At 54.1% G+C, this 26,162-nt stretch overlaps 1 protein-coding gene across 1 annotated transcript; it reads right to left on the reverse strand.

Annotated features, from left to right (window-relative positions):
* On the reverse strand, positions 1–25,842 carry GPI (glucose-6-phosphate isomerase). The gene is made up of 18 exons (XM_082677511.1): positions 25,629–25,842; positions 24,564–24,654; positions 24,158–24,226; positions 22,601–22,720; positions 17,463–17,546; positions 17,180–17,326; positions 16,300–16,371; positions 15,577–15,621; positions 14,228–14,281; positions 4,200–4,260; positions 3,732–3,775; positions 3,445–3,597; positions 2,483–2,612; positions 2,252–2,328; positions 962–1,090; positions 662–737; positions 520–586; positions 1–409 (listed from the first exon to the last, which is right to left on the reverse strand). Exons 1-18 carry the CDS (start codon positions 25,748–25,750, stop codon positions 274–276), a joined length of 1,677 nt encoding a protein of 558 aa, XP_082533637.1. The 5' UTR covers positions 25,751–25,842; the 3' UTR covers positions 1–273.
* Between the last annotated feature and the right edge of the window lie 320 nt (positions 25,843–26,162).

A 26,162-nucleotide genomic window follows, 5' to 3' on the forward strand; every position in this document is an offset into this window, starting at 1 on the left:
TCCTTTGTGGCATCTTTATTTTCTACCTGGTATATGAACAATGAACACAGGTCAGAAAAATCAGCTGCACTGAAACACTTCAGCCAACTGTAAGACAGAGGGGGCCTGGACATGGAGAGGGTGAGGCTGGCAATTCCAGACCAGCTTCCGCCAAAGGGCTTGTGGTCCAAGCCCGAAACCAGAGGGTGCTCTGGGCAGGACCATGCGGTGCAGACTCTGGGCAGGAGGGACAAGAAGGACCAGTCACAACGGGGACTACTGCCGGGCACGAGTTTATTGGCTTCTAGCCTCACGCTCCTGCTTGATGAAGTTGATCAGCCCATTGGTGGAAGAATCGTGAGAAGTCACTGGGCTGCTGCCATCAAGCTCAGGTTCAATTTTCTTAGCCAGCTGCTTTCCCAGCTCCACTCTGCCAGGGCGAGGAGAAAGAATGGTATGAGGAAGCTTCCAACATTGCTAGTGAAATCCACCAGCCAGCTCACAGGCATTCCCCACCCTCCCCTTGAGCCAGCAACTCACCCCCACTGGTCAAAGCTGTTGATGTCCCAGATGATGCCCTGAACGAAGATCTTGTGCTCGTACATGGCTGTGGAGGGAGCACGTTAGGGCTCTACCAGCCCAGTCCGACCTACCCGAAGCTGGGACTTCCCCACTCACTTACCAATCAAGGCTCCAAGAATGAACGGCGTGAGTTTAGTGAACACAATCGAGTTGGTTGGGCGATTTCCTTCAAAGACCTTCAGAAAACACCCAGAAATGTCCCCCAGTTAGTCGTGATTCCTAACTCCTCATAAGGGAAGCACACGCTGCGCCAGAGGCTGGGATGGGCAGCTCTGTGAGGACAGCCCCTCCTACTGTGCAAGGCAGGCAAGGCATTCCACGAGCCCCTGCCCTGGCCACACAACTTTATCCTTCCAATTCCAGGATGCCACCCAAAGCCCACTTCAGGAGAAGGGCTGACCTTGTGGGGCAACAGCTTCTCAGAGTCCTCTGGACTCTTCCCTGCGGCCTGTAGCTCCTTCCGGGCCTCCTCTGTTGACTTCCCCCGCATCAGGGCCTCAGTCTGGGCCAAGAAGTTGGCCAGGAGGATCTGACGAGAGAGACGTCGAGTACCATCTTGAAGCACTGTCTGAGCTTCAGGCAGATGGACAAGACTGCCTGGCACTGCCCAGTCAGGGTTAGTCTCAGCGGTCGGGGTCAGGCTGCCTGCCCCGACTCTGGAGCTTACTTGGAGCAAGGGGGGCACCAGAGCACATCTGCTGACACTGGAAAGTAGGTAACGATGATAACTACCCTTCGAGGACTATGTACTACTTGCCGAGGGCCCTGTTAAGAACTTTACCAACATCTATTTTTTAAGATCCTGAGGGGGGAGAGGCATCATCTCTTTTCTAGTTGAGCCTCAGTTTCCTCAAGTCAGCAGCACTGAATCCCAGAAGGACAGAGTGGAAGAATTAGAATTCAAACCCAGGACTCCCGCGTCCAAAGCTTGTGCCCACAGTAACCCATGCTACTCTGCACACCCAAGAAAAGGCAGGATCGGTCCCCTTCAAGGACTCTGTCAGGTCAGGAGTTGGGTGCTTTTCCCCTTTGCTGCTGTGGTAGGCAAGATCTTGGCTCCCTGACCTTTGCCCCCCTGCTGTTAACGCCTGTGTGTATTATATCGCATGGCACAGAGGGATTCTGCAGACAGAGCTAAGGTTACAGACCTTAAGATAGGGAAATTATCCAGGTGGGCCCAATGTAATCACATAGCCCTTAAAAATCACAGAAGAGGACGGCAAGTGAGTCAGCCACAAAGATGCAACAGAAGAAGATGCAGGAGAGAATCGAAGCTTCAGATGGGTTCAACCCAGCCTTGCTGGTTCTGAGACCGAGTCAAGGGGGTTTCTAGAAGCTGAGAACGACCCCCAGCTGCCAGCAAAGCAGCCAGGTCTTGGTCCTACAACCATATAGAAATGGATTCTGCCAACAATCTGAACGAATGAGGAAAAGGATTTCCCCCCAGAGTCTCCGGAAGGGAACACGGTCCTGCCGACACCTTGACTTCAGCCTGTGAGAACCTGAGCAGAGACCCAGCAGACCATGATGGGCTTGGGACCCACAGAAACCACGATAATAAATGGGTGTTGTCTTTAAGCCACTAAGTTTGTGGTGGCAGAAACAGAAAACTAGTCCTGCTGACTAATGCATCAGTCTCAAGAGGTCTAGGTGTCATGTGCGCCTAAGACAGCATGAAGAGGGTTTTTACCTTGTGATGCAAACCCTTCCTTATCGGGTGCTGCGTCTGAACAGGGATGAGGAAGTCACAGGGTATCATCTTGGTACCTGCGAAGGGCACTGTGGTCACCCAGGCGCCTATCCCCACCCATGGGATCCACCCATGTGGCCTACAGGAGAAGGCTGACCTCATGGAGGAGTCTTTCCTGGCGTGCCCTCCCCGTCCCCAGCTGCACTCCTGCCCAGGCCAGATGGGCCCTACCTTGGTGGATGAGCTGGTAGAAGGCGTGCTGGCCATTGGTCCCTGGCTCCCCCCACACAATGGGGCCCGTCTGGTGGTCCACACGGGTGCCGGACTTGGTGATGTACTTCCCATTGGACTCCATGTCACCCTGGAATGGGGCCAGAAACCCAGTCATCGATCTGCAAGTCTTTCTCCTTCATGCACATGCCCAAAACCAGCCTGGGATGCACCAGGCACGCCTGCCCTGCCCTGGCTATGTGAGATATGGGCAGGCGTGATTCTTTTATGTCCCCTCATCTGGGAGGGCACAGCTCACAAGCTTTTTGGCTTCGACCGCTCTGAAGGACCCATGACCAGCAGAAGGTGTATACGGAGGTCCAGGGAGGACCTCCCTAAGAGCAGAAACGGGTCACAAAATCTTCAACTGATTTCTTAATGGAGAGGCAGGCTGGAATCCGGACTGTATAGCCTTTGAGGGCCATCACCCCAACTAGACTCTGGGCCTTGGGGAGCCTCAGCCCCTCCTCCAGTCACAGGATCCACTGGGAGAGGGGCTGCTCCAGGGGGGCTGTGGAGATTCCAGGGGCAGAGGGCTGTGAGTAGCCCAAAGAGGCACCACAGACTGGGTGTAAACTTGCTTTTCTGGAGGGACAAAGGCAGTGCAAACCATGGGGGTCCCAGGCTGTGGCCCACCCTATCGGGTGATGTCCAAGAAAGAAGTGACCTGGCTGAGGCACGTGCCCTGAGCCAAGCCAGAGCCTGACTGGCCAGGGCACCATGATAGCCACTCATGCCCCTCCACGGTAGCCAAACTCAACTGACACAGATCCTGGTTACAAAGATTCTCCATGAGCTGGGGAGCACAGGGGGGCCTTGGACATGCCCAAGGGTAATGGAGGAAAAGGCCGCTGGAGGAGCAGGAACCTGGGCACCCAGGCTCATGGGCCCCCCAACCCAAGGCATGGCCTGGCAGCTGGTACCTGCTGGAAGTAGGCAGCAAAGCGGTGCAGGTACTGGTCGTAGGGCAGCATGGCATGCGTCTCACACCCAAAGCAGTTGATGTACCACACGCCCAGCAGGGCCAGCAGGACGGGGGCATTCTTCTCCAGGGGCGTCGTGCGGAAGTGCTGGTCCTGAAATGAGAACGGGGTGGGCGGGGGCTGAGCATCTTCCCAGGAGGGAAGGAGTGAGGGCGAGGGGGAGGGAGCTGGACCAACCACAAGCTTCTGGCCAGCGTCTGGCAGAGAACACACGCCTCAGCACTTACCATCCAGTGAGCCCCTGAGAGCAGCTGCTCGAAGTTATCAAATCCTGCAACACAAAAGCAGCGTCAACAGAAATGGTCATGCCCTAGGCCTCCTGGACGCGGACACAGCTTCTTCTGGAACCGGGGAAAGGCTGGAGGGGGAGCCAGAAGAAACAGGATCTGGGAGGACTTGGGCCTGTAGAAAGCCCCTCTAATCAGAGTCAGCCCTGAGCACAGAGGCAGCTCTAGGGCCACCTGGTGTGGAGGAGCGAGCAGGACCGCAGTTGTGAGGGGCGGGGAGAAAGGCCAACCTGCAAACCCGCAAGGAAACTCGGCCCTTCCCACCTGACCTGAAAGAAATGTTCCAGCCAAGGGCAGAGAGGCCCGCGGCCTGTGGGAACGGGAAGGTATTCAGGGACACGAGCCCCCAGCCCGACTTCAGACGGCAACACGGTCTCCCGAGACAGAAACACAAACATGCACACTCACCCACGTGCAGGGCAATGGAGAGTCCGATGGCTGACCACAGCGAGTAGCGGCCTCCCACCCACTAGGAGAGACAGGAAAAGGCGCTGAGGAAGGGCTGGCACACCCCGCCCCCCTCCCTCCTGCCACGAAACTTGCCCCCTGAGAACCATGCTCTGCTACAGGTGAAGCTCTGCGGCCCTGGGGCCAACCCACCTCTGGGAAGCAAGACAGCAGGCCAGGCGCCGGCAACTGCTGGGCCGACCAACAGGGCAGAGACTACACGAGGGACTGACCAGAGCCACGAGACTCAACCAAAGATCTTACCGTGGCTGACCCCACCACCTCAGACACCGACAGAACCGGCGCCTCATACCTGTGCCAGGTCCGGCCTCCCCAGGCACCAACAGACCCAGCGCCTAGCCCACCTCCTTGGACACTGACAAGTCAGAATCCCATACCTGTGTCTGGTTGTGCCTCCAAGGACACCGACAGACCCAATGACTCGTACCTGTGTCCAGCCTCTTGAAACACTAAGAGACCCAGCGCCTCATACCTGTGCCCACGCATACTTCCTTGAACAATGAAAGACCCAGCACCTCCTACCTGGCCTTGGCCCCTGCTCCTCAGATACTGATAAACCCAGTGTCTCATACCTGGGCCTGGCCTTGCCACTTCTGACAATGAGAGATCCAGTGCCTCATACCTGTGCCCATTCCCGATTCCTCAGGCTGTACTGACAGACCCAGCACCTCCTAGCTGTACCTAGCCCTGCCTCCTGGGACACTGACAGGCCCAGTGGCTCATACCTAGGCTTGACTGACCTTCAGCCTCAGCCCAAGACACACTGAGGTCTACCATTCACACTGTGCCTTCTCGTGCCACACTGCAGACTCCACTTTACCTTCAGAATCCTCAGATCTCCAGTCACGTCTTCCTAACAACTGTTTATGGAACACCTACCATGTTCCTAGCATAGGCAATACAAACAATCCACGGGGGGGAAAGATATAAATGAAACAATCATGCCAATAAATGTGAAGATGAGATAAAGTGCTTGGGAGAAAGGAAACCAAGAATAAAAGGACTCTGAGGGTGCTTGAGCCTGGATGTGAAGAATGAGTAAGTGTTACCCAGGGAAGCACAGAGGGAGGAGAAGGATTCCAGCAGCCAGAACAGCATATGCAAAGGTCCTGCAGCAAGAGCAGCCTTTCTCAACAGTGAGAGAATTAAGCCCCACGGAAAATGCTTTGAGTGACTCAATTTCTCAGTACTACCAAGGTTGGTCCAAGGCCAGCACCCTTCTAAAGGCAAAAGAGAGATGCTAATTCATTACATCCAATGGATGCCTTGGGGCATTAAGGCTTAATTCTATCCTGAAAGCCTGACGAGACAGGCTGGGCAGGAAGAAGTGTAGCACAACCTAGAAGATGAAGGAAGGAGTGAGAACTGGAGGGTAGAAGCTGAGAGGCAAGGCTGGAGAACCAAGAAGTCTGTGGGTGAGGAGCGAATGGAAGCAGGAAACCATCTAGGAGCCCCAGTGGTCGTCCACAGAATGATGCTACCCTGAATGGGGGCGGCAGGGATGCAGACCACTGATTCAGGAGGTTCAATTAAAAAGGATGAATTGGAAAAAAAAAAAAAAAGGATGAATTGGAAGAATGACAGAATCAAATGTGGCCCAGATGTTTATGGCTTGGATAATAAGATGAATGATGGGGCTCTTTACCTAGAAAGGGTCTGGGTTTGGCGGAACCTTACCTGACTGTCACAGTCCCACAGACCACACCATGCCTGACACTGGCTCTCAGATCTCACCCAATAGACTCAAATCCAGAAACTGGCCTGAGCAGACAGCCAGCACTCAGACCAACAGATTCCAGGCTGCTGCCCTTGACTGAGGTCAGGTTCTCAGACTTCACTTTTGTTTTGGGAGGGCCCAGCAAAGCTAGTGTCCGATTTGAGCCTCTGAGACCTCAAGCTGCGGACACAGGTCCTTAGACCTCACCTTCACCTGCAGTGGGTCTCACACCACGCCTTAGAGATGTCGCTCTGCAGTCAGTTCCCTGTTCTGTGCCTCACCTGCCCCAGAGCCTCAGACCTCACCTTCTCCAACCAGGTATAATCCAATCTCTTTCCCCACTTGATTAATTCAGACCCTGCCAGCTAGATCCCAAAGTGACAGACCACACCTTGGACTGGTTACAGATCCTCAGGCCTCTGCAACACCCTGAGCTCTGCCCATCACACCTGACCAGGGTGCTAAGAACAGCCGGCTGACATGGCTCAGCTCGTTCTACCTCTCCTACCTGAACCCAAGGGCTCCGCACACCTCCCCAGGTAGACCCAGGTACACATACCTACGATGACTCTGCCTTTCCCTCGATGAGAGTCCACTCTACCCACCTGACCGTGCCTGAGCCTACCACTGAGGGTCCCACCTGTGTCTGACCCACCTTCTCAGGCCTTACCCGTCATACCAATTACGTATTTCTAGGCTAGATCCTGCCCCATTCGTTTCATCTAACAAGCCCGGGGATGCCAATTTGTACCTGAACCGGGGGACAAAAACCCACCTAAGATCGTGTTTATATCTCTGTCCATGTGACCCTGATCCACGGACTCACGGACAAAGCCAGGTCCACATAGCAGCCCTGGGTATGCATGCAATGGCTTCACCTGGGAGGTCAACTCTACCTACTTGTGTTCAACTCCAGTACCTCAGACCACAGGGTTATACGCCTGTCAGAGGCAGGCTCCAGACAGCTCAGCTAATCACCCGGGCTTCACATACCTGTCTGTGCCTAACCTTGACCCCTCACATCTCAACTGACAGACCCAGGCCCCCCTCCCTGAGCCCAACACTCAGACTCCTCACGCCTTCCCAAGGGGTCCAGCTCTCTCTCCACGGGCCTGATCTCGGCTCCCAGGCCTAACGTGAGACAGCCAGGTCTACCGTCTGTGTCTCACTCGGCTTTCCACATCTCACAAACAGATCCAACACTATCAACCCCTGCTTGGCCTGGGCACCAACACCTCAGTAAGGAGCCTCCAGCCTCATCAGATGCAAACATCTCTGCATATCTGTGCTCAGCAGACCCCACCAAGAGATGTGCTTCTACCTACTTGGGATTAACCCCAGACCTAACTCCTAGGACCTGGGTCAGTGTACCTCATGCTCCAAGCATGTCACCTGCGAGACCCAAGCATACATACAGCTGGCCCCAAAGTCCTTGCTTGCGAGGAGCCACATCCACCTACTCATGTCTAACTTAGAGGCTGCGTATCCGCTATGAGCCCCGCAGAGTCCCGCCTACCTGCAGAAGACCCCAGTGCTGTGGGCCTGAATTGAGGCCGCTCTACCAACCCAGGCTTAACCCTGGTCTTTCAGGCATCACCAAAAGACCAAGGGTACATACCTTCGCCTGAATCCAACACCTGAAAGAGCTAAGTCTACCTACCTGTGTTCAACCGTAACTCCTTAGGTCTCCTCAAGACTATACCTGGCAGACAGGCTTTGCCTACCTGCCTCTGACCCAGGCTGCTCAGACCACATTTGCTGGGCCAGCTCTGCCTACTTGTACATGACTCTGATTCCTCCGACCATACCTAGTGGACAGCTCTGCCTACCCGTACATGACCCTGGATCCTCAGACCATACTTAGTGGACCCACTCTGCCTACCTGTACATGACCCTGGATCCTCGGACCATACCTAGTGGACCAACTCTGCCTACCTGTGCTTGAACCTGGATCCCTGGACCACACCTAGCCAAACAGCTCTGCCTACCTGTACTTGACCCTGGATCCTCAGACCATACCTCATCAGACAGCTCTGCCTACCTGTACATGACCCTGGAGTCTTGGACCATACCTAGCGGACCAGCTCTGCCTAGCTGTGCTTGACCTTGGATCCTCAGACCATACCTGGTGGACCAGCTCTGCCTACCTGTGCTTGACCCTGGGTCCTCGGACCACACCTAGTGGACCAGCTCTGCCTACCTGTGCTTAAACCTGGATCCCTGGACCATACCTAGTCAGACAGCTCTGCCTACCTGTATTTGACTCCAGATTCCAGACCATACCTTATGGACCAGCTCTGCCTACCTGTACTTGACCCTGGGTCCTGAGACTGTACCTGGTGGACCAGCTCTGCTTACCTGTGCATGACTCTGTCTCCTCTGACCATAACTAGTGGACGAGCTCTGCCTCCCTGTGCTTGACTCTGGGTCCTCAGACCATACCTAGCGGACCAGCTCTGCCTACCTGTACATGACCCTGGCTTCTTATGCTGTACCTAACAGACCAGCTCTATCTACCTGTATGTGACCCTGTGTCCTCAGACCATACCTACCCAGCCAGCTCTGCTTACCTGTACATGACCCAGGATCCTTAGAACCTAACTAGCAGAATAGCTCTGCCTACCTGTGCTTGACCCTGGGTCCTCAGTCCATACCCAGTGGACCAGCTCTGCCTACCTGTGCTTGACCCTGGATCCTCAGACCATACCTAGCCAAACAGCTCTGCCTACCTGTACATGAGCCTGGATCCTTAAAACATACTTAGTGGACCCACTCTGCCTACCTGTGCTTGACCCTGGATCCTCGGACCATAGCTAGTAGACCAGCTCTGCCTACCTGTACATGACCCTGGATCCTTAAAACATACTTAGTGGACCCACTCTGCCTACCTGTGCTTGACCCTGGATCCTCGGACCATAGCTAGTAGACCAGCTCTTCCTACCTGTACACAACTCTGGACCCTCAGACCATACCTGAAAGACCAGTTCTGCCTACCTGTACATGACCCTGGCTCCTCAGACTAGACCTAGTGGACCAGCTCTGCCTACCTGTACACAACTCTGGACCCTCAGACCATACCTGACAGACCAGCTCTGCCTACCTGTGCTTGACACTGGATCCTCAGACCATACCTAGCCAAACAGCTCTGCCTACCTGTACATGACCCTGGATCCTTAAAACATACTTAGTGGACCCACTCTGCCTACCTGTGCTTGACCCTGGATCCTCGGACCATAGCTAGTAGACCAGCTCTTCCTACCTGTACACAACTCTGGACCCTCAGACCATACCTGAAAGACCAGTTCTGCCTACCTGTACATGACCCTGGCTCCTCAGACTAGACCTAGTGGACCAGCTCTGCCTACCTGTACACAACTCTGGACCCTCAGACCATACCTGACAGACCAGCTCTGCCTACCTGTGCTTGACACTGGATCCTCAGACCATACCTAGCCAAACAGCTCTGCCTACCTGTACATGACCCTGGATCCTTAAAACATACTTAGTGGACCCACTCTGCCTACCTGTGCTTGACCCTGGATCCTCGGACCATAGCTAGTAGACCAGCTCTTCCTACCTGTACACAACTCTGGACCCTCAGACCATACCTGAAAGACCAGTTCTGCCTACCTGTACATGACCCTGGCTCCTCAGACTAGACCTAGTGGACCAGCTCTGCCTACCTGTACACAACTCTGGACCCTCAGACCATACCTGACAGACCAGCTCTGCCTACCTGTGCTTGACACTGGATCCTCAGACCATACCTAGCCAAACAGCTCTGCCTACCTGTACATGACCCTGGATCCTTAAAACATACTTAGTGGACCCACTCTGCCTACCTGTGCTTGACCCTGGATCCTCGGACCATAGCTAGTAGACCAGCTCTTCCTACCTGTACACAACTCTGGACCCTCAGACCATACCTGAAAGACCAGTTCTGCCTACCTGTACATGACCCTGGCTCCTCAGACTAGACCTAGTGGACCAGCTCTTCCTACCTGTACACAACTCTGGACCCTCAGACCATACCTGACAGACCAGCTCTGCCTACCTGTGCTTGACACTGGATCCTCAGACCATACCTAGCGGACCAGCTCTACCCACCTGTACATGACCCTGGCTCCTCAGACCATACCTAGCGGACCAGCTCTACCCACCTGTACATGACCCTGGCTCCTCAGACCATACCTAGCGGACCAGCTCTGCCTACCTGTACATGACCCTGGGTCCTGAGATTGCACCTAGTGGGCCAGCTCTACCTACGTGTACTTGACCCTGGGTCCTCAGACCATACCTAGTGGACGAGCTCTGCCCACCTGTGTTTGACTCTGGATCCTCAGACCATCCCCAACGGACCAATTCTGCCTACCTGTACATGACCCTGGCTCCTCGTGCTGTACCTAGCGGACCAGCTCTACCCACCTGTACATGACCCTGGCTCCTCAGACCATATCTAGCAGACCAGCTCTGCTTACCTGTGCTTGACCCTGGCTCCTCAGACGATACCCAGAAGACCAATTCTACCAACCTGGCACCTTACACTGTACCTGGTGGACCAGCTCTGCTTACCTAAGACCACATGTGGCAAGTCAGTTCTACCTGTGACTGAGCCTGGCTTCTGAGACTGCAGCTGGACGGCCAGCTCTGCCTACCTGTGCACGACCTTGGATCCTCAAACTGCACATGGTGAGCCACCTCTGCCTACCTGTGCTTGTTCCTGGCTCCTGAGACTGCCCCGGCAGGCTAGCTCTGCTTACATGTACCTCATCTCAGCTCGCCAAACGTCATCTAAGACATTTGGTTCTTCTTACCTGGACTTGGCTGTGACTTCTGAGATTTCACTGGACAGACCCAGTTTCCTGAACTTGCTCCACAGACTTTACCTGACAGACCGTGCTCTACCCACCTGTGCTTAACTCACCCTGACAGACCCAAGGATAAAACCTGTACCAGATGCAAACTCCACAGACCTTACCTGAGAAACTCAATTCCACATACCTGTGCCTGGCCACAACTCTACAACTTCGTAAGACATCTCTACCAGACAGGCAGAGATGCAGTTCTACCTACCTATCCTGACCTTACCTGGGAGATGCAGATCTACTCACCTGTGCCCAGTCCCAGCTCCCAAGATCTCACCTGAGACACCTACCTCTATCCACCTGTCTTCACTTCATATTCTCAGAGATCATCTAAGAGATCCAGGTCTTTCTAGATGAACCCAACCTTGGCTCCTCAGGGCTCACCTGACAGATCTGTTCTACCTACCTGTGCCTGACCTCAACTGTGCGACAGAGTTTAATGAACCTAAACATGGCTTTTCAACCTACTTCTGGCTTACCTTTGGCTTTACAGATTTTACCTGAGAAACTCAGTTCTATCTACCAGTGCTGAACCTCAGCTCCTCAAATCTGGAATACAAACCAGGGACTGACCTCAGCAGCTCAGACCTCACCTGTTCAAGAACCAAAAGTACAAACCTGTATCTCACCTCAACTCCTCAAACCTTACCTGACAGACCTGCTCTGTGTACCTGAGACAGACGCAGAATTCATGAACCTTCCAGATGGATGGAAGCAGCGCTCCATCTCTTTGCCCGACTCCAGCTTTTCAGTCCTTTCCCAGGGGACGCAGGACCATCTCCAGGACCATCGCCCTGAGCATCACCAGAACTGCTTGGACAACACCTGAGGACACAGTTCTGACCCGGACCCGATGGTGGATTTCTAGTCCCACCTGTCAGACTCAGCTGTGTCTCTGCCTACCTTTGGTTTTCGTGTCCTTACCTGACCAACACACTTCTGTCCAGATGTGCCTGATCTTGGCTCCTCAGGCCTCCCCTAAGACACCTAGTTATACACACCTTGTCTGTCCAGCTTCTGAGACCTCAAGCAGACGTGGCTTTACAGACCATGCCGGCAGACCCCACTATACAAACCTAACCTGAACAGACTCTTCCCAGAGACCTGACAGATCCCTGGCTGCTCATCTCAGCCTGAGGGAAGCCTGGCGAGAGCCCACTGGTGCCAAACAGTGTCTGAGTGACTTGGGCCGCTGACACTTCTAGAGACATTTGTCTCTAGACCTTTGTCTACCATAAGCCTCTCACAATGCACCTTAGCGACGTGCTTCCCTGGTGGTGCAGTGGTTAAGAATCCGCCTGCCAATGCAGGGGACACGGGTTCGAGCCCTGGTTCGGGAAGATCCCACGTGCTGCAGAGCAACTAAGCCCGTGCGCCACAACTACTGAGCCCGCGTGCCACAATTACCGAAGCCCGCGCGCCTAGAGCCCATGCTCCACAACAAGAGAAGCCACCACAGTGAGAAGCCCGCGCACCGCAACGAAGACTAGCTCCCGCTCGCCACAACTAGAGAAAACCCGCGTGCAGCACCGAAGACCCAACGCAGCCAAAAATAAATTAAAAAAAAAAAAAAGAACATGTACCTAATTTTGGCTCCTCAGACTCCACTTGATAGAATAAATATCTGAATTCTTCCAGAATTCACAGACCTCACCTGTACCTTTACCTGTCCTGGTGCCTCCTCTTCAGATACCACCTGTACCTGTCCTGGCTCCTCTTCAGACATCACCGGCCAAAATTAGCTCTCCGGTAATGCGTGCTGACTGCCTGATCCCGACACACAAGGCTGCCCCGTGGCTGGCCACAGCTGACCAGGCCTCACCGCTTACACGTACCTACGCCAGACTGGACTCTTCAGATCTTACCTCAGAGCGAGAGCAACATCCCTGTATCTACTGTGACTCCTCTGTCTCACCTGAGACCCTGGGTCCAGAAATTTCACCTGTTCCTGTCCCTGGCTCCTCAGATGTCACCTTCTCAATTCACCAATATACATCCTTAGCGACCCAGGCAGGTCCTTCCAGGTTATGTCTGGACTGGCCGCAAAGGCCTCCACTGTGCCCACCCTGGCCACTCGGGCCTCACTAGCCAGCCCCAGCCCCATGTTCTTGTGCCCAGCTGTCATTCCTAGGCCTTACCTGGGAGACCCAGGTCTGTCTCTAAGCCACACCCCCACTCATCTCTGCAGGCTGGGTGGTTACAGGCAATGACGAGCCAGGCTGCGACACAGCCCCGCTGCGCTGGGCTCCTTGGCTAGCAGGAGCCCCCACGTGTCCCTGACCACCACCTGCTCAGGCTCCAGATCCCGCAGAGGAGGAGGGTGGTACCTCCCCTCGTTTAACAGGCATGCAACATTTGTTAGAAGCTGCACAGTCTCTCTCGAGCGGGGTTCCTCATCTGAGCCACAGGACGCAGAAAAGGATTTGAGTGACTCTTCTCAATTCTTCCAAGGATGGTACATAACTAGTCCCATTCTAGAAAGAGGTTAACTCATGACACACAAAAGATGCCTTAGGGCGTGAGGGCGGAATCCTCTCCCAGACTCCAGGCCTTTAGAGCTTTCAAAGGAAGTTACATCTTCAGATGCTGCCGCCAAGCAGAGAGCTTCCAGTATAAAGGCCTGGAAGCAGCCCCACTGGGAAAATCCCCAACCGGACGATGCCCTCTTAGGTACACCTGCCGAAGTCACGTGTTAGGGCCACACCCACTGCATTTAAGGCACCCACGCCACGCCCTGCACCGCATCTCTGCCCCCCGAGCCTTCCCTGCATTCTGCGACCCGAGCCCTTCTCACACCACCGCTGCACTCAGGCAAGCTGCAAGGAGAGCTCCTGCTCACTGCTTGGCACCAGCTGTGGCTCTAGCAGAGATGAGTCTGCGTGACCGCCTGTCACTAGAGTGGCCCGCAGCTCTGCCACTCAGCAACGCTGGCTTTGCGAGCTGCCCAGCGGGGCCCCACCCAGGCACCTCCTCTCTGCCACCCTCCAGCTGCCCCTGCAGCTCCTTTCCAGGCCTGCCCAGTCACACCTCCCGCCTCACCCTGCCCTTTGGTCTTTACAGGTTGCGGCTGTAGTTCAGAGAAAGGTCATCACTGAGAATAACTCACAACCTCAGCTTAGTGAGGGGGACAGGGGTGGCTCCGGTTACCCCGCCCAGGGGAATGTCACCCTGGCCTTGCAAGCCCGCCCTCGGTGGGAGTGGAGCCCTCATCCTGACTGAGCGAAGCTGCTCCTGCCCCACAAGCCTCTCTGAGGGCCTCCTGCCTGCTGCAGGCATGCAGCAGGTGCTCAATAAATATCGACCTGACCTTATGGGCCCCTCATCTGCGGCTTGACCTGGCAAAGGACACATGATTCACCCACCACGGGGAAGTTGCCTTTACTTACATCCCAGAACTCGAACATGTTTTGAGGGTCAATCCCAAACTCCTTCACTTTGGCCTAAAAAGGGCAAAGGGAAAGAGAAGGAAGGAAGCCTGGGTTAGCGGCACAGGAACATGTTAGCGGCTCCAGGGCATGAAGAGTCGTGCCACCACTGGGGCTGCGCTGCAGCCACCTGCGAGTCCAGGCGGGACCAGGAGCCACCCACCCCCAGAGCCAGATGCCAGGCCAGCTCACGTCCAGCACACCCGTGGCCCAGTGCTTACAAACCCCTCCTGCTGAAAGGGGCTGCGCAGCCACCCTGAGGACCTGGCCCACACACTGTTCTGCAAGACCATCTCCTGGACCAGACCCCCTGGGACCTCTGGGAAACAACTGAGCACGGGCAGGGGCAACCTCCCAGGCCAGGAAACATACAGCCCGGACACCTGCCCAGCCCTTCCAATACTGGGATGGTGACCGCACCCCAGGAAGCCTTCAGGGAATGAGAGATCCTATTCTATCCCCTGGGCAGACAGGGTTAGCAACCCTTGCCTAGACCCCACAGGAGACGCCCCACTGACCAGTCTGAGCTCTACCCGCAGAAGGTGGACAGTGGCACTGTGGTTGGCCAGCCTTAAGATGTCCTTCTGTCTCCCCCCACAGGCAAGTCAGCACTGCAGGCATGGGTGGGGGTGGGGGTGACACGGAAGGAGTGGAGTCAGGAGGACCCGGGTGTGGTTCCGGCTCAGACTGCCCAGCACAAAGCCCACCACACAGCAAGTGCTCAGCCAGGTCTGCCTTCCTCGCGACCCCTACAGCACAGCCCCGTCCTGCCCGCTGACACGCCCCTGACCCCACCTTGCACAAGCCGGGGCCAGGAGGAACTGGCAGGTGGGTAACCACGTTCTAGTCCCGTGTTCTAATCCCGGCATCACTGACTCATGCAATCACTGGGTGACAAGTCACATCCCTTCATTGGGGCTTAATGTCCTTATGTGAGAAATGGGATGCATCCCCCACCCGTACCCAGCATATCCCATCTGGGGAGAGGCCAGTGGCAGAGGCCAGGGGAGGTCACATGTGTGGAATGTTGTGGCCATCAGCCAGGCCCGGGAGATGGGTGGGGTTAATGTGATCCCACTGACTGCAAGCCCCCTGCTGGAGCAGCAGAGGTTTGTCTGCCTTGCAGAAAAGGTAAGGATGGTTTGCAACTCACATCCCTCACAGGCAACCAACCCTTCTACCCCACCAGCTGAGCCAAGACCCCTGAACCTGTGAAACACACCTCAGCTGATGTATTCGGAAAGGCCATGACCCTGACCTGGCCTGGGCCCTCCCAGGGAGGTAGTATGGGAACCCTCATGGGCACTTACAGTGTTGGTAGACAGGGCCACAAAGTGCTTCGAGACTGCGGAAGGCTGCAAGAGATGAGCCAAGTTATACCACACCCATCCAGGGGCCCCCCAGGGGCAGCAACCCTGCCATCTCTGGAGAAACGAAGGCCCCGGGGGGGACCCACTGCTCCCAGTCCTTGGTTCGGAGGCTGTCGGAGGAGCCCCATGTCAAGATGGAGAGGACAGAGGGGTCAGAGGCCAGGCAGCCCAGCCTACCTCACAGGCGCACAAGGCCCAGGGTGTCTCCGCTGTAAAGCTGGAGGGGCCAGGGGTAGAGAGGATTCCACAGGGCCAGTGGCCTTAAGGAAACGGCCCTCAGCAGTTAGAGCAGCATCTGCCACATTTGGCTTGTCTGGGCTGGCAAAGCCAAATATCTTTTTTTTTTTTTTCTAAATATTTATTTATTTTGGCTGCACGGGGTCTTAGTTGCAACATGCAGGATCTTCGTTGCGGCATGCATGCGGGATCTAGTTCCCCGACCAGGGATCGAACCGGGGCCCCACGCATTGGGAGCACAGAGCCTTACCCACTGGACCATCAGGGAAGTCCCAAAGCCAAATATCTTAACCAGAAAGGATGCCTCCTGCTGCCAACTTCAGGGGAAATAGGGCTACAGGGCTAAGCGTGGCCACGCAGGCTGACGGGCAGGCCCACCCTGTCCTTCCCAGCCCGCACACTGCCCACTGCCCACCCAGCACTCACATCCTTGGCCGACAGGAGAAACCACTCCTTTGCTGTCTCCGCGTTGGTGATGGTCTCCTGGGTGGTGAAGGTCTGCAGGCAGAGAGTACAGGAGTCGGTCCCCAGCCAAGGTCGGTACGGCCCAGAGCCAGAGCTCAGCAGCGGAGACCGTGTGGGTGCCCAGTTAGCACACGGAGCAGTGCATGCAGGTGTGAGCCACTCCCCATCACCTCCACCCACATGTCCACAAAGCCACGATCAGTGACTGTGTCTGGGGCAGGGTCCTGGAAGTAGCAACGTCATCCTGTGATTCCAGGACTTCACAGACAGAGAAAGGGGAAACGCTCCTAAGAGCTACACCTCCACCTGCCCAGAGCCCACCCTCCGCCCCCGCCACCCCACCACAGGTCAAAGGCCAGAGCATCCTCCAGGAGCAGCTGTGGACACACCTGGGGCTCCCTTCAGCCCAGACTAGGCTGTATCTCAGAACTCAGATGGAATTCTTAATATTTAATGTGCATGGATACGAGTAAACAGGGCATAGATGACAAAAAACAAAATGCTTACATCATCTGGGCATGGCTCTGGGATCAGAAAGGAGCAGACATTAGAGACAGATCTCTGAGAAAGATGGGAACGGTCCCAGGCTGAGCGCACATTCACTGAAGTGAGTGGGTATGCCTAAGATGAAGGCTCATACGGACCAGTCCGGGCTTTCATCAGGTAAACTGTTTTTGCCACCAGATAAGGAAGAGTCTGAGGGCAGCTGTGCCCACCTGATCCACAAAGCATGGCTCATTCAGAGCAGCTGGGAGAGTCCAGGGCAGTGGCAAAGCATCCACCCCCCCTCGCACCCCAACACACACAGGGTTGGGAGTCAGGCCGGGTCTGAGGGCCGTACCTTGGAGGCGATGATGAACAGGGAGGACTCAGGCTTCAGGGCGGCCAGTGTTTTGGCAATGTGGGTCCCATCGATGTTGGAGACAAACCAGACCCGGGGACCTTCTGAAGAGTATGGCTTGAGGGCTTCAGTCACCATGAGGGGTCCCTGTGGGGAGACGCAGCATCAGAAAACAAGATTCCGGGGCCCACGAGAGGTGAGAACAGCCAGGTCCCATCTCTGGAGAAACCAAGGCCCTGGATGGGACCCCTCCTCCCCCATCCCAAGGCAGCCCCCTCCTTACCAGGTCAGAGCCGCCAATGCCGATGTTGATGACATCCGTGATGGACTTGCCTGAGTACCCCTTCCATTCACCGCTCCGGACACGCTGGCACAGAGCAGGGAGATGTAATCAGCCCAGATCCCTGAGTATAAACTGCTGCTCAAATGCATCATTACTTCTGTATCCTTACACCTCAGTCCCGACCTCCAGGCCCTATCACAGGCCTACTGAGACACAGTGTCACATCCTTGCCACACTCAGCCCCAACTAGACCCTTTTTCTCATCATTAATAAGCGGGGTGACATCCCCACCTCACAGCAACATTGTCAGAATCTGCAAAACAAGAGCAAACTTTCAGCAGAACCTAACATGACAGAGGCCAAGAGATGTGGAATGTCAACTACTGTGACTGGTCTGTGCCAGGGACAGAAATGACATACACGCAGCCAAGCTCCACATGGACCCCAGGGATTCTTGCCTCCCAGTATTCACATCCCTATAGGGTCCCCCACGCTGTACAGGGCTCACTATGCACCCATTAGGACACTGCAGAGATGATGGAGTGTGACTTCAGAAGCTGGGTCAGGAAAGACCATGCAGCTTCTGCCTTGCTCTCTTGGATAGCTCACTCTTGGGGAAGCCATCTACTATGTTATGAGAAGACTCGGTTTTATGAAGAAGCCAGTGTGGTGAGGAACAGAGGCCTTCTTCCAACAGCCAATGCCAACTCACCATCCACGAATAGGAACTGCCTTGGAAGAGAATCCTCGAGAACCCAGCAAACCTTCAGATAACTACAGCCCTGGCCGACATCTTGAGTACAACCTCAAGAGAGACCCCAAACCAAGACCAACCAGTTAAGCCTCAATTTCTGATCCACAGAAACCGTGTGAGATAGTAAATGTTTACTGCTATTTTAAGCCAAGTTTGGGTGGAATGTGTTATATAATGACAAATAACTAATGCAGACTTTGGTGCCACAAGTAGAGTATTACCATAACAAAAATCTAAAAATATGGGTAGGGACTTCCCTGGTCCAATGGGTAAGACTCCGTGCTCCCAATGCAGGGGGCCCGGGTTCAATCCCTGGTTGGTGAACTAGATCCCACATGCATGTTGCAACTAAGAGTCTGCATGTCACAACTAAGAAGTCCACATGCCACAACTAAGATCCCGCATGCCGCAACTAAAAAGATCCCATGTGCCGCAACTAAGATCCGGCAGAGCCAAAATAAATAAATAAATATTTTTTTTGAAATAAAAAAATAAAAATATGGGTAAAAGCTAAAAGAGCCTTGAGGAGAGTTAGTGAAAGCCTAAAAAACATTGGAAGAGACTGTTAGCAGAGGTTTAATGGTCCTCGAGGGGGCTGCTGGTACAGGTTTAAAGAAGTGGGAAGAAAACACTACTGAAAATTGTAGGAAAAAGAATCCTTGTTATGTAGTGAAAGAAAATTTAATAACACTGTTGCCTGCATTAAAGGGGAAAGTAAAAGATGTATCTATTATGATCTGGATGATCTAGCTATAGAGATTTTCAGGCTGTGTTATAGGAACTACCTGGCTTCTTACTGCTTACAATAAAATACAAGAGGAGAGAAACAAGCTTAATGAAGAACTTTTAAACAAAAAGAAGCCAGGAATCGCTGGATTTGAAAATTCCCAGCCTCTCCAGAAAATAACTGATGCTGAAATTAGGAGATGGATCTTCGGCAAAGTTCAAATCCAGGGCCCTGTAAGAAAAGCTTCAAGAAGTAAAGCAGAGAATATAGCTGTAAAATCCTTTGTTAAGACCTCAGAAAGAACTAAGGTGGTAACACAGAGAACATTTTGGCTGAAGGTAAGGCTTCCAAAAAGCTTAAAAGTACTGTCTCTGTGGTCTTAGAAGCAATTGTAGGAAAGGACTTATCTTGAAAAAATTTGTGGGTATAGCTTTTGTCTAATGGAGTGAACCCACCACCCCCAGTAAGCTTCACAGGAGACTCACAAAGTTTTTAAGATAACTGAATTGTCAGAAACACTACCAGCCTGGACTGAAAGTGACAGAGATATTACAAAAGGAAAAGAGATCTCTGGGACTTCCCTGGTGGTCCAGTGGTTAAGACTCGCACTTCCAATGCAGGAGGGCGCAGGTTTGATCCCTGGTCTGAGAACTAAGATTCCACATGCCATGCAGCATGGCCAAAAAAAATAATAATAATAAAAATTTAAAAGGAAAAGAGATCTTTAATATTTTTTATGTTTTAGGCCGTGGTGTGTGTATGTGTGATCTTAGTTCCCCAACCAGGGATCAAACCTGCGCACTCCTGCATTGGAAGTGCAGAGTCTTAACCGCTGAACCGCCAGGGAAGTCCCAGAAAAGAGATCTTTAAAAACCTACATTTCTATAGGCAGTAAGCAGGCTGAAAAAACTAGGCAATTACAAACACAGACTACCTTTCATGTAAAAAGGATGACTAAGGGCAAAGCCAAAAGCCTTGAGGAACAATTCCCAGGCCTTGAGTCCTAACCAAGCAATTGCCAACATGTGTCCTGCTCAATTTCAGAACTGCTTTGGACCAATGTTTCCTGTGTGCCTTCCACTTTCCTTCCTTTTTGAAAAGGAATTATCCTATAACAGTTATCCTATGCCTATCTCACCATTGTATGTTGGGTGTGTAGGGGATAAATAACTTGTCTACTTAATTCACGTATCTTCAGATCAAAAGGAACTGTATTTAAGTTGTATTAAAGAAAATACAGATATATCTGTATCTAATTTAGATTATGAGGTTCTTCACTTCTAGCTGATATGGTAATGGCATATGGCTTAAGAGAAAGAGAACAGGGTATTTTGCATGTGGAAGGAACATGATGAATCACTGGGAGCCAGAAGGGAGACTATGATAACCAAATTCTAAGATGGTTCCCAGCTATCCTCACCTCCTGGCACTGCATTCATGTCCTTGTGTAGTCTCTTCCCACTTTGATCAGAATTGACCTGTACAACCAACAGGCTATTACAGAAATGAAAGAGTAACTTCTGATGCTACCTCAAGGTATTAAAAGACGTTGAGGCACTCTGCCTTGCTCTCTCTTGGATCAGTCACTCTGGGAAAAATCAGCTACCTTGTCATGAGGACATTCAACCTGTAGAGAGGTCCACAAGGTAAGGAACTAAAGCCTCCCAAATGTCAGCACTAATTGCTAGTGAGCCATCTTGAGTGCAGATCCTCCAACCCCCATCAAGCCTTCAGATGAATGTAACCTTGGGCCAACATCTTGACTACCACCTTATGAGACCTGAGCCAGAACCAGTCAACAGAAACGCTGACTGCTGTTTCCAGCTGCTCGATTCTGGAGTTATTTGTTACGCACCGATAGGAAACTAGTATACGTGGCTTTCCCCAAACCAGTAAGACCCAGTAACTTTATTTCTTTTAGATAATCATCACCTGCCATGAGCAATTTTCCATCAATACAGAAAGAAAATAAGTTGCTCAGCTTTTCAACAATCAATCTCACCATGAGTTTTGTTATAATGAAGCAGCCTAGAGGGGAACTTTGTGTATCTTTACTATTACTACATATACCCTTTATTTAACCAGATAGGGGGTCTTACAAAAGCACACCCGTTCTGCAACTTCCTTTTTCAACTTCACAGCATATCCTGAACAGCACAGCAGGTCAATGCAACTGTAGCTCCCTAATTCCTAATGGCACCCAGGACTACGGTTTATGAACATACACTGACTTTACTGGTCAATCCTCTGATAAATGAGGTCAGGCTGTTTTCGGTTTTTGCCGTGACAATCAAGGTCATGGTGAACATCCTCACCCAATCTTGGCGAACTCCTGAGAGCACAGCCATGGGGAGTGTTCCTTACCATGGAATTGCTGCTATTCAGCAGCTATTCTGCACTATAAATAGCCCATCAGTCTGAGTCAGGTATCCAGCAGCCAGCTATAAGGGAGGGCTTTCCTGGAAACAGCTTCCCAGACGACCAGTGCCACACACTCTCCACATGGCATGCCCGAGCACACAAGGGCTGACCAAACAGGGCACCCTGCTTCCGAGACACATCAGTCCTGCCACTCACAGCAGATGTCTGGAAACACCCAACCCTACATCCCATCCAAAGCCCATCACAAACACCAACCACTCTTAAGGGACATTCTGGAATCCAGATTCTCATCAGGATCCTAAGCCTTCCTCACCCTGCAAAGTCCCACTCACTTGCCTGCCTAGCCTCTAGGACGGATGCCCAGATCACCTCCTGCCGTTTCAGGTCTGAAGATGACCAGCCACACGTGGGGGACGCTGCTCTCAGGGACCAGCTGACTAGAGCCTAGATCATCACTCCCAGAGCACGTGTACAGACATGCGTGACCCACACGTACAGACATGCACACGGCCACACAAACCGTCCAGCCCACAGACATCACCCTTGCACTCCATGCTTGAAGACATCCACCAACTCTTGCAGAATCACCGTGGGGTAGACACTGAGGCAATGGCAGGCGATGTGGGGAAATCTCTAGCTGGTCTCTGAGGCAACCCCTACACCCCCACACAGGAAAAGGAAGCACAGTTGTGTGCATTAATGCTGACACAGGGACAAGCTGCATGTGTGTGTATACGTGTGCCCGTGTTTCAAAGAAGAGACGACAGACATGCTAGTACATGCATAGGAAACTTCTGGAAGATTTACAGTAAACATTATAAAAGCTGCCTCTGGAGAGTTGGCTGGGGTGTGGTCAAGAAAATGTTCCATTTTAAATCTCGTCTGGTTCTAGACTAGGCAATAAGGGCACATGACTAAAGAGGTCAGAAAAAGCAAGTCTCTCCCCGACTATCCCATCCCTCAGGGGCCTCACTTTTCTTTTCAGAACTCTGTCCGGGCCAGACTGTCACCGTGAGCCCACAGGCGTTAGAGCTCAGGAAGGAGGCTGCTCTACTGCTGCCAGTGGTGGGTTCCCTGAGAACAGGGTCAGGGAAATTCCTGCCTTAGCAGAGGCTCCATGGCTAGCTGTCACAGAGACCACCGCCACCTCAGGCTGCATTGAGGGCTGGGGTCCTCTCCAAGGAGCGTGGAAGGGCGGCCCATCAGGATCCCCAGATTCCCAAATACAAGCACACACACACGGCCAAGGGGAAGTCCAGCCCAGCAGCTGCTTACGTGGCAGAAAGACTTTATCTTCTCCAGGACCCTGTTGACCTCTGGCATCACATCCTTGCCATCCACCAAAATGGGTGTGTTTGACCGGTTCCGAAGGGCCACGTGCAGCACTGCCCGATCCTGGGGACGAGAGTCAGCGCGTGAAGGCCTCCACCCCAGGGCAGCCACACTCCCAGCTGGGCATGATGCAGTGTGGCCCCAAGAGTCAGCTCAGCCCTTTATCCACTGGACACGCAGGCCCTAAGGTCTGCTAGTACCATGGTCTCATACTCAAAACCCACTGCGTGCTCATGCAAATAGGGGCCGCTCCAGGTCCTAGAGGGAAGGCAAGGCGTGTGCTGCTCCCTTACGTGCTGCAGACAGTCGCAAGGGGAGGGAGACCGGAACAGGCCTGGGACAGGCCCCAACGACCCACAGATGTTCAGGGCGTGAAAAGTCAAGGAAAGCTGAACAAAGAATGAGCAAAGGCACACTGGTGACAACACAGGTCAGAGACAAGCAATGACTGGCTACAGAGGACCCAGGCTCATGAAGCCCAGTCTCATCTTTCTGGTGAAAGTACACGGTGTTCGTTGGCTCCTTTTGAAAAGTGTCCCTGGCCCTTTGGAAGTGGAGCAAAACAGGCAACTCAAGCTTCCCTCACCAAGCATCCCATCACACCCACTACTGGAAACCAAACCAGACCCTAAGTCTGTGATAGGCTCCAGGCGGCTGGCCTTAGCAAGTGAGAGCAACAGTCCCATCAAGCTGGAGGCAGCAGATGAGTCCTTGAAAGAAACAGGTCTGAGACTCCAGGGGGACAGGAAGGGATGATCTCAGGACTCCAACGCAGGGAGAGGCTCACTAAGGTGGAGGGCTTCATGCCACACTGCCTTCACCCTGCCCAACCTCACTCCTGTGCCACATTCTGTAGACAAATGCACCACTCCAGGAAGCCCTCCTTGATTGCCGTCTCTCAGCCTAGCCCAGCAGTGAAAGACAGGGGTGTTTGAGTAGTGGCTCTGCCACTTACAGAATGACACTGGATAAGTGACTTGACCTCTGAGTTACAGGTTCCTCACGTGTAAAACGAGGATAATAACATCATGAGGATGACACACTGAGTGCTCAGTGATTCTTATGCCTACAGGGTTCCACGGCGATTCAGGCACAGGGTGGCCAAGGCCTGGCCTTGCCACAGCTTCCTGATGACTCCTCCCACTGAGGAGGTTGATTTTGACATGAGTCGTCTTTTCACTGACAAAACCTGTAGCAAGGATCAGAGTTAACTTCTCTGAGCAGGCCTTGAGAAGCCCTCTCCCTGCAGCCTTGAGAGAGGCTGTCCCCAGGCAGACACCGGGAGCCATTCCACGCTCACCAGACCTAGACTGCAGTCTTGGGGAAGACACACCCCAAGGCTGTGCAACTTGCTTAAGGAAATAGGCCTTCGGGCCCCTGGTTAAGCAAAAGCATTGCCTAAGAGGAGGGGTACGGACACAGGGTGATGCAGCTAACAGTCAGACGAACCCCAAAGGGAAGGAAGAGGCTGTGGAGGGTATACGGAGTCTGCCTGCTCACCTCGGTGAAGTTGATCTTCTCACCATTGAACATGCGTTCCCGAGCAGCCTCCACACCCCTGGACTTGGCCTGAGAAGAGAATACACTGAGGTCTGGTCCCACCCACGTTGGCCACCAGGAGTCCAAGGCCCCAAGCACAAGGCTTGGTGCAGCCCCCGGCGGGGCTGACAAATGGCTGCAGACTGGTGCCCTCCCCCACTGCCTGGGAAGGATCTGCTCAGACATCAGGCACTGAGTCCCCTGGGATGCAGGTCAGAACCTGAGCCAGGGGCAGGGGCACAGGGGCAGCTACTGAGATCCACTAAGAGGGGTGAGTAAAGATGTTCAAGGACCTGAGGACGTCAGTAGCCCAGCTCGTCCACAACACCATGGGTCACGGGTCAAGCCTCCCCACGCAGAACATTACCAGGTCCACCAGCATCTGCATCACAGCCTCCGTCACAAGGTTCTTGGAGTAATCCAACAGAATATGCCCATGGTTGGTGTTGAGGTTCAAGCTGCAGAAAGAAGGCAGAAGCGGCTGACCACACCCCAACCTGATCCCTGATCAGAGATGCTTCCAAAAAAAAAATCCTCCCTGTGCCAAATCCAAACAAGCCTCAGCTGGCCAGCACAGTGGTGTCGTCTGTCACCTGTCCGCCCCCCAAGCCGACCTGCAGCAGCAGCACAGGGCAAGACGCAGACCCCTGGTGAGGAGCCTTTCCTCTGCTAAAACTGAGCTGGGGCATGAGAAGACGGAGCTGGGTGAGCTGCCCCTGCCTAGGCCAGAGAGTGACAATTCCCTCCCAGAGCTTCCACTCTGCGACTCAACTTACTCAGGGAAGGACCCAAATGACAGGGCTGGCCATCAGGGGCTTCCAGTCTGGAGCCACAGACCTCCCCTCCCGAACCCCTGTGCCAGTGACCATTCCCGACCCCCAAGATTTTCTCCTTTCCTGGTCGTTCATGGGTCTCCGGACCTAGCCTCCTGGGCAGGAATCACGGCCCCACCTCTCCACCCTTCCATCGCGGCTCCCCGCAAATCCCCCGGGCCGGTCCCACCCTGACCGCACCCTGCAGAAGGTCCCGAGCACACTCTCGGCCGGGACCGAGTGGAAGGGGGCAGCCCTTCTGAGCCTGCCGCGTCGGCGAGGGCCCTTGCTCACAACGGCGGAGGGATGGCCTGCTTCAAACGGCAGGGACTGGTGGAGGGGGAGGGGAGAGAAATGTCCCCGTGGAGGGGAAGCGGCAGAGAGGCCCAATCCTCATGACGAAGCTGCCGGGGCGCCGAGACCTCCGGCGAGCACCCGGAAACCTGCTTCAAGGAGGCGTCAAGGACGAAGCGCGGCCTGGGCCTGCGCCCAGATCCGCAGCCGGGGGCCCTCGGGGACCGCCGCCCAGCCCTCCCGGCCCAGGCCCTGCACAGCCGGACCCCGCGCGCCGCCTCCGGGTCCGGCACGTCCGCGCCCCGCCCCTGGCCCCGCGCGCGCACCTGAAGCGGTTAAAGCGGTCCTTGTCTCCTTCGAAAAGGCGGCGCAAGTTGAGGTCAGAGCCGTGCTCGTGGTACCATGCCTGCAGCTTCTTGAACTGCGGGTTCTGGGTGAGCGCGGCCATGGCGAGAGCGGCAGAGAACACGGACTGGGATGAGCACGGAGGAGGAAGCTGGGCGGGTGGCGCGCGGCAGGCGGAGGACCGGCGAGCGCAGCGAGCTTTAAGGCGCAGGTCCCCGGCTCCGCTCCGCCCCGTCCCCGCCCCCGCCCTCCTCTCTGAGGTCCGCGCCCGAGGGGCAAGCTGGTCCGCAGCCGAGGCTCGGGGGCCTCAGCTCTTCTCGCCTTGCCACCGGCGGCCGCTTGGGCTGCTGCTCTGCCGACCTCTGCCTGGAAGTGACTGAGGAACAGAGGCAGAGCCCCGGCCTGCTTCATTAGTTCGTTCATTCACCCACTTAACCCAACTCCTTACAACACTTCAGTGTTACAGGTGCTGCGGCTATGTAGGTGACAAGTAAAATATATGGCATATCTGATGC

This window comes from Grampus griseus, assembly GCF_964374135.1.
Source record: "Grampus griseus genome assembly, chromosome: 19".
Classification (NCBI taxonomy): domain Eukaryota; kingdom Metazoa; phylum Chordata; class Mammalia; order Artiodactyla; family Delphinidae; genus Grampus; species Grampus griseus.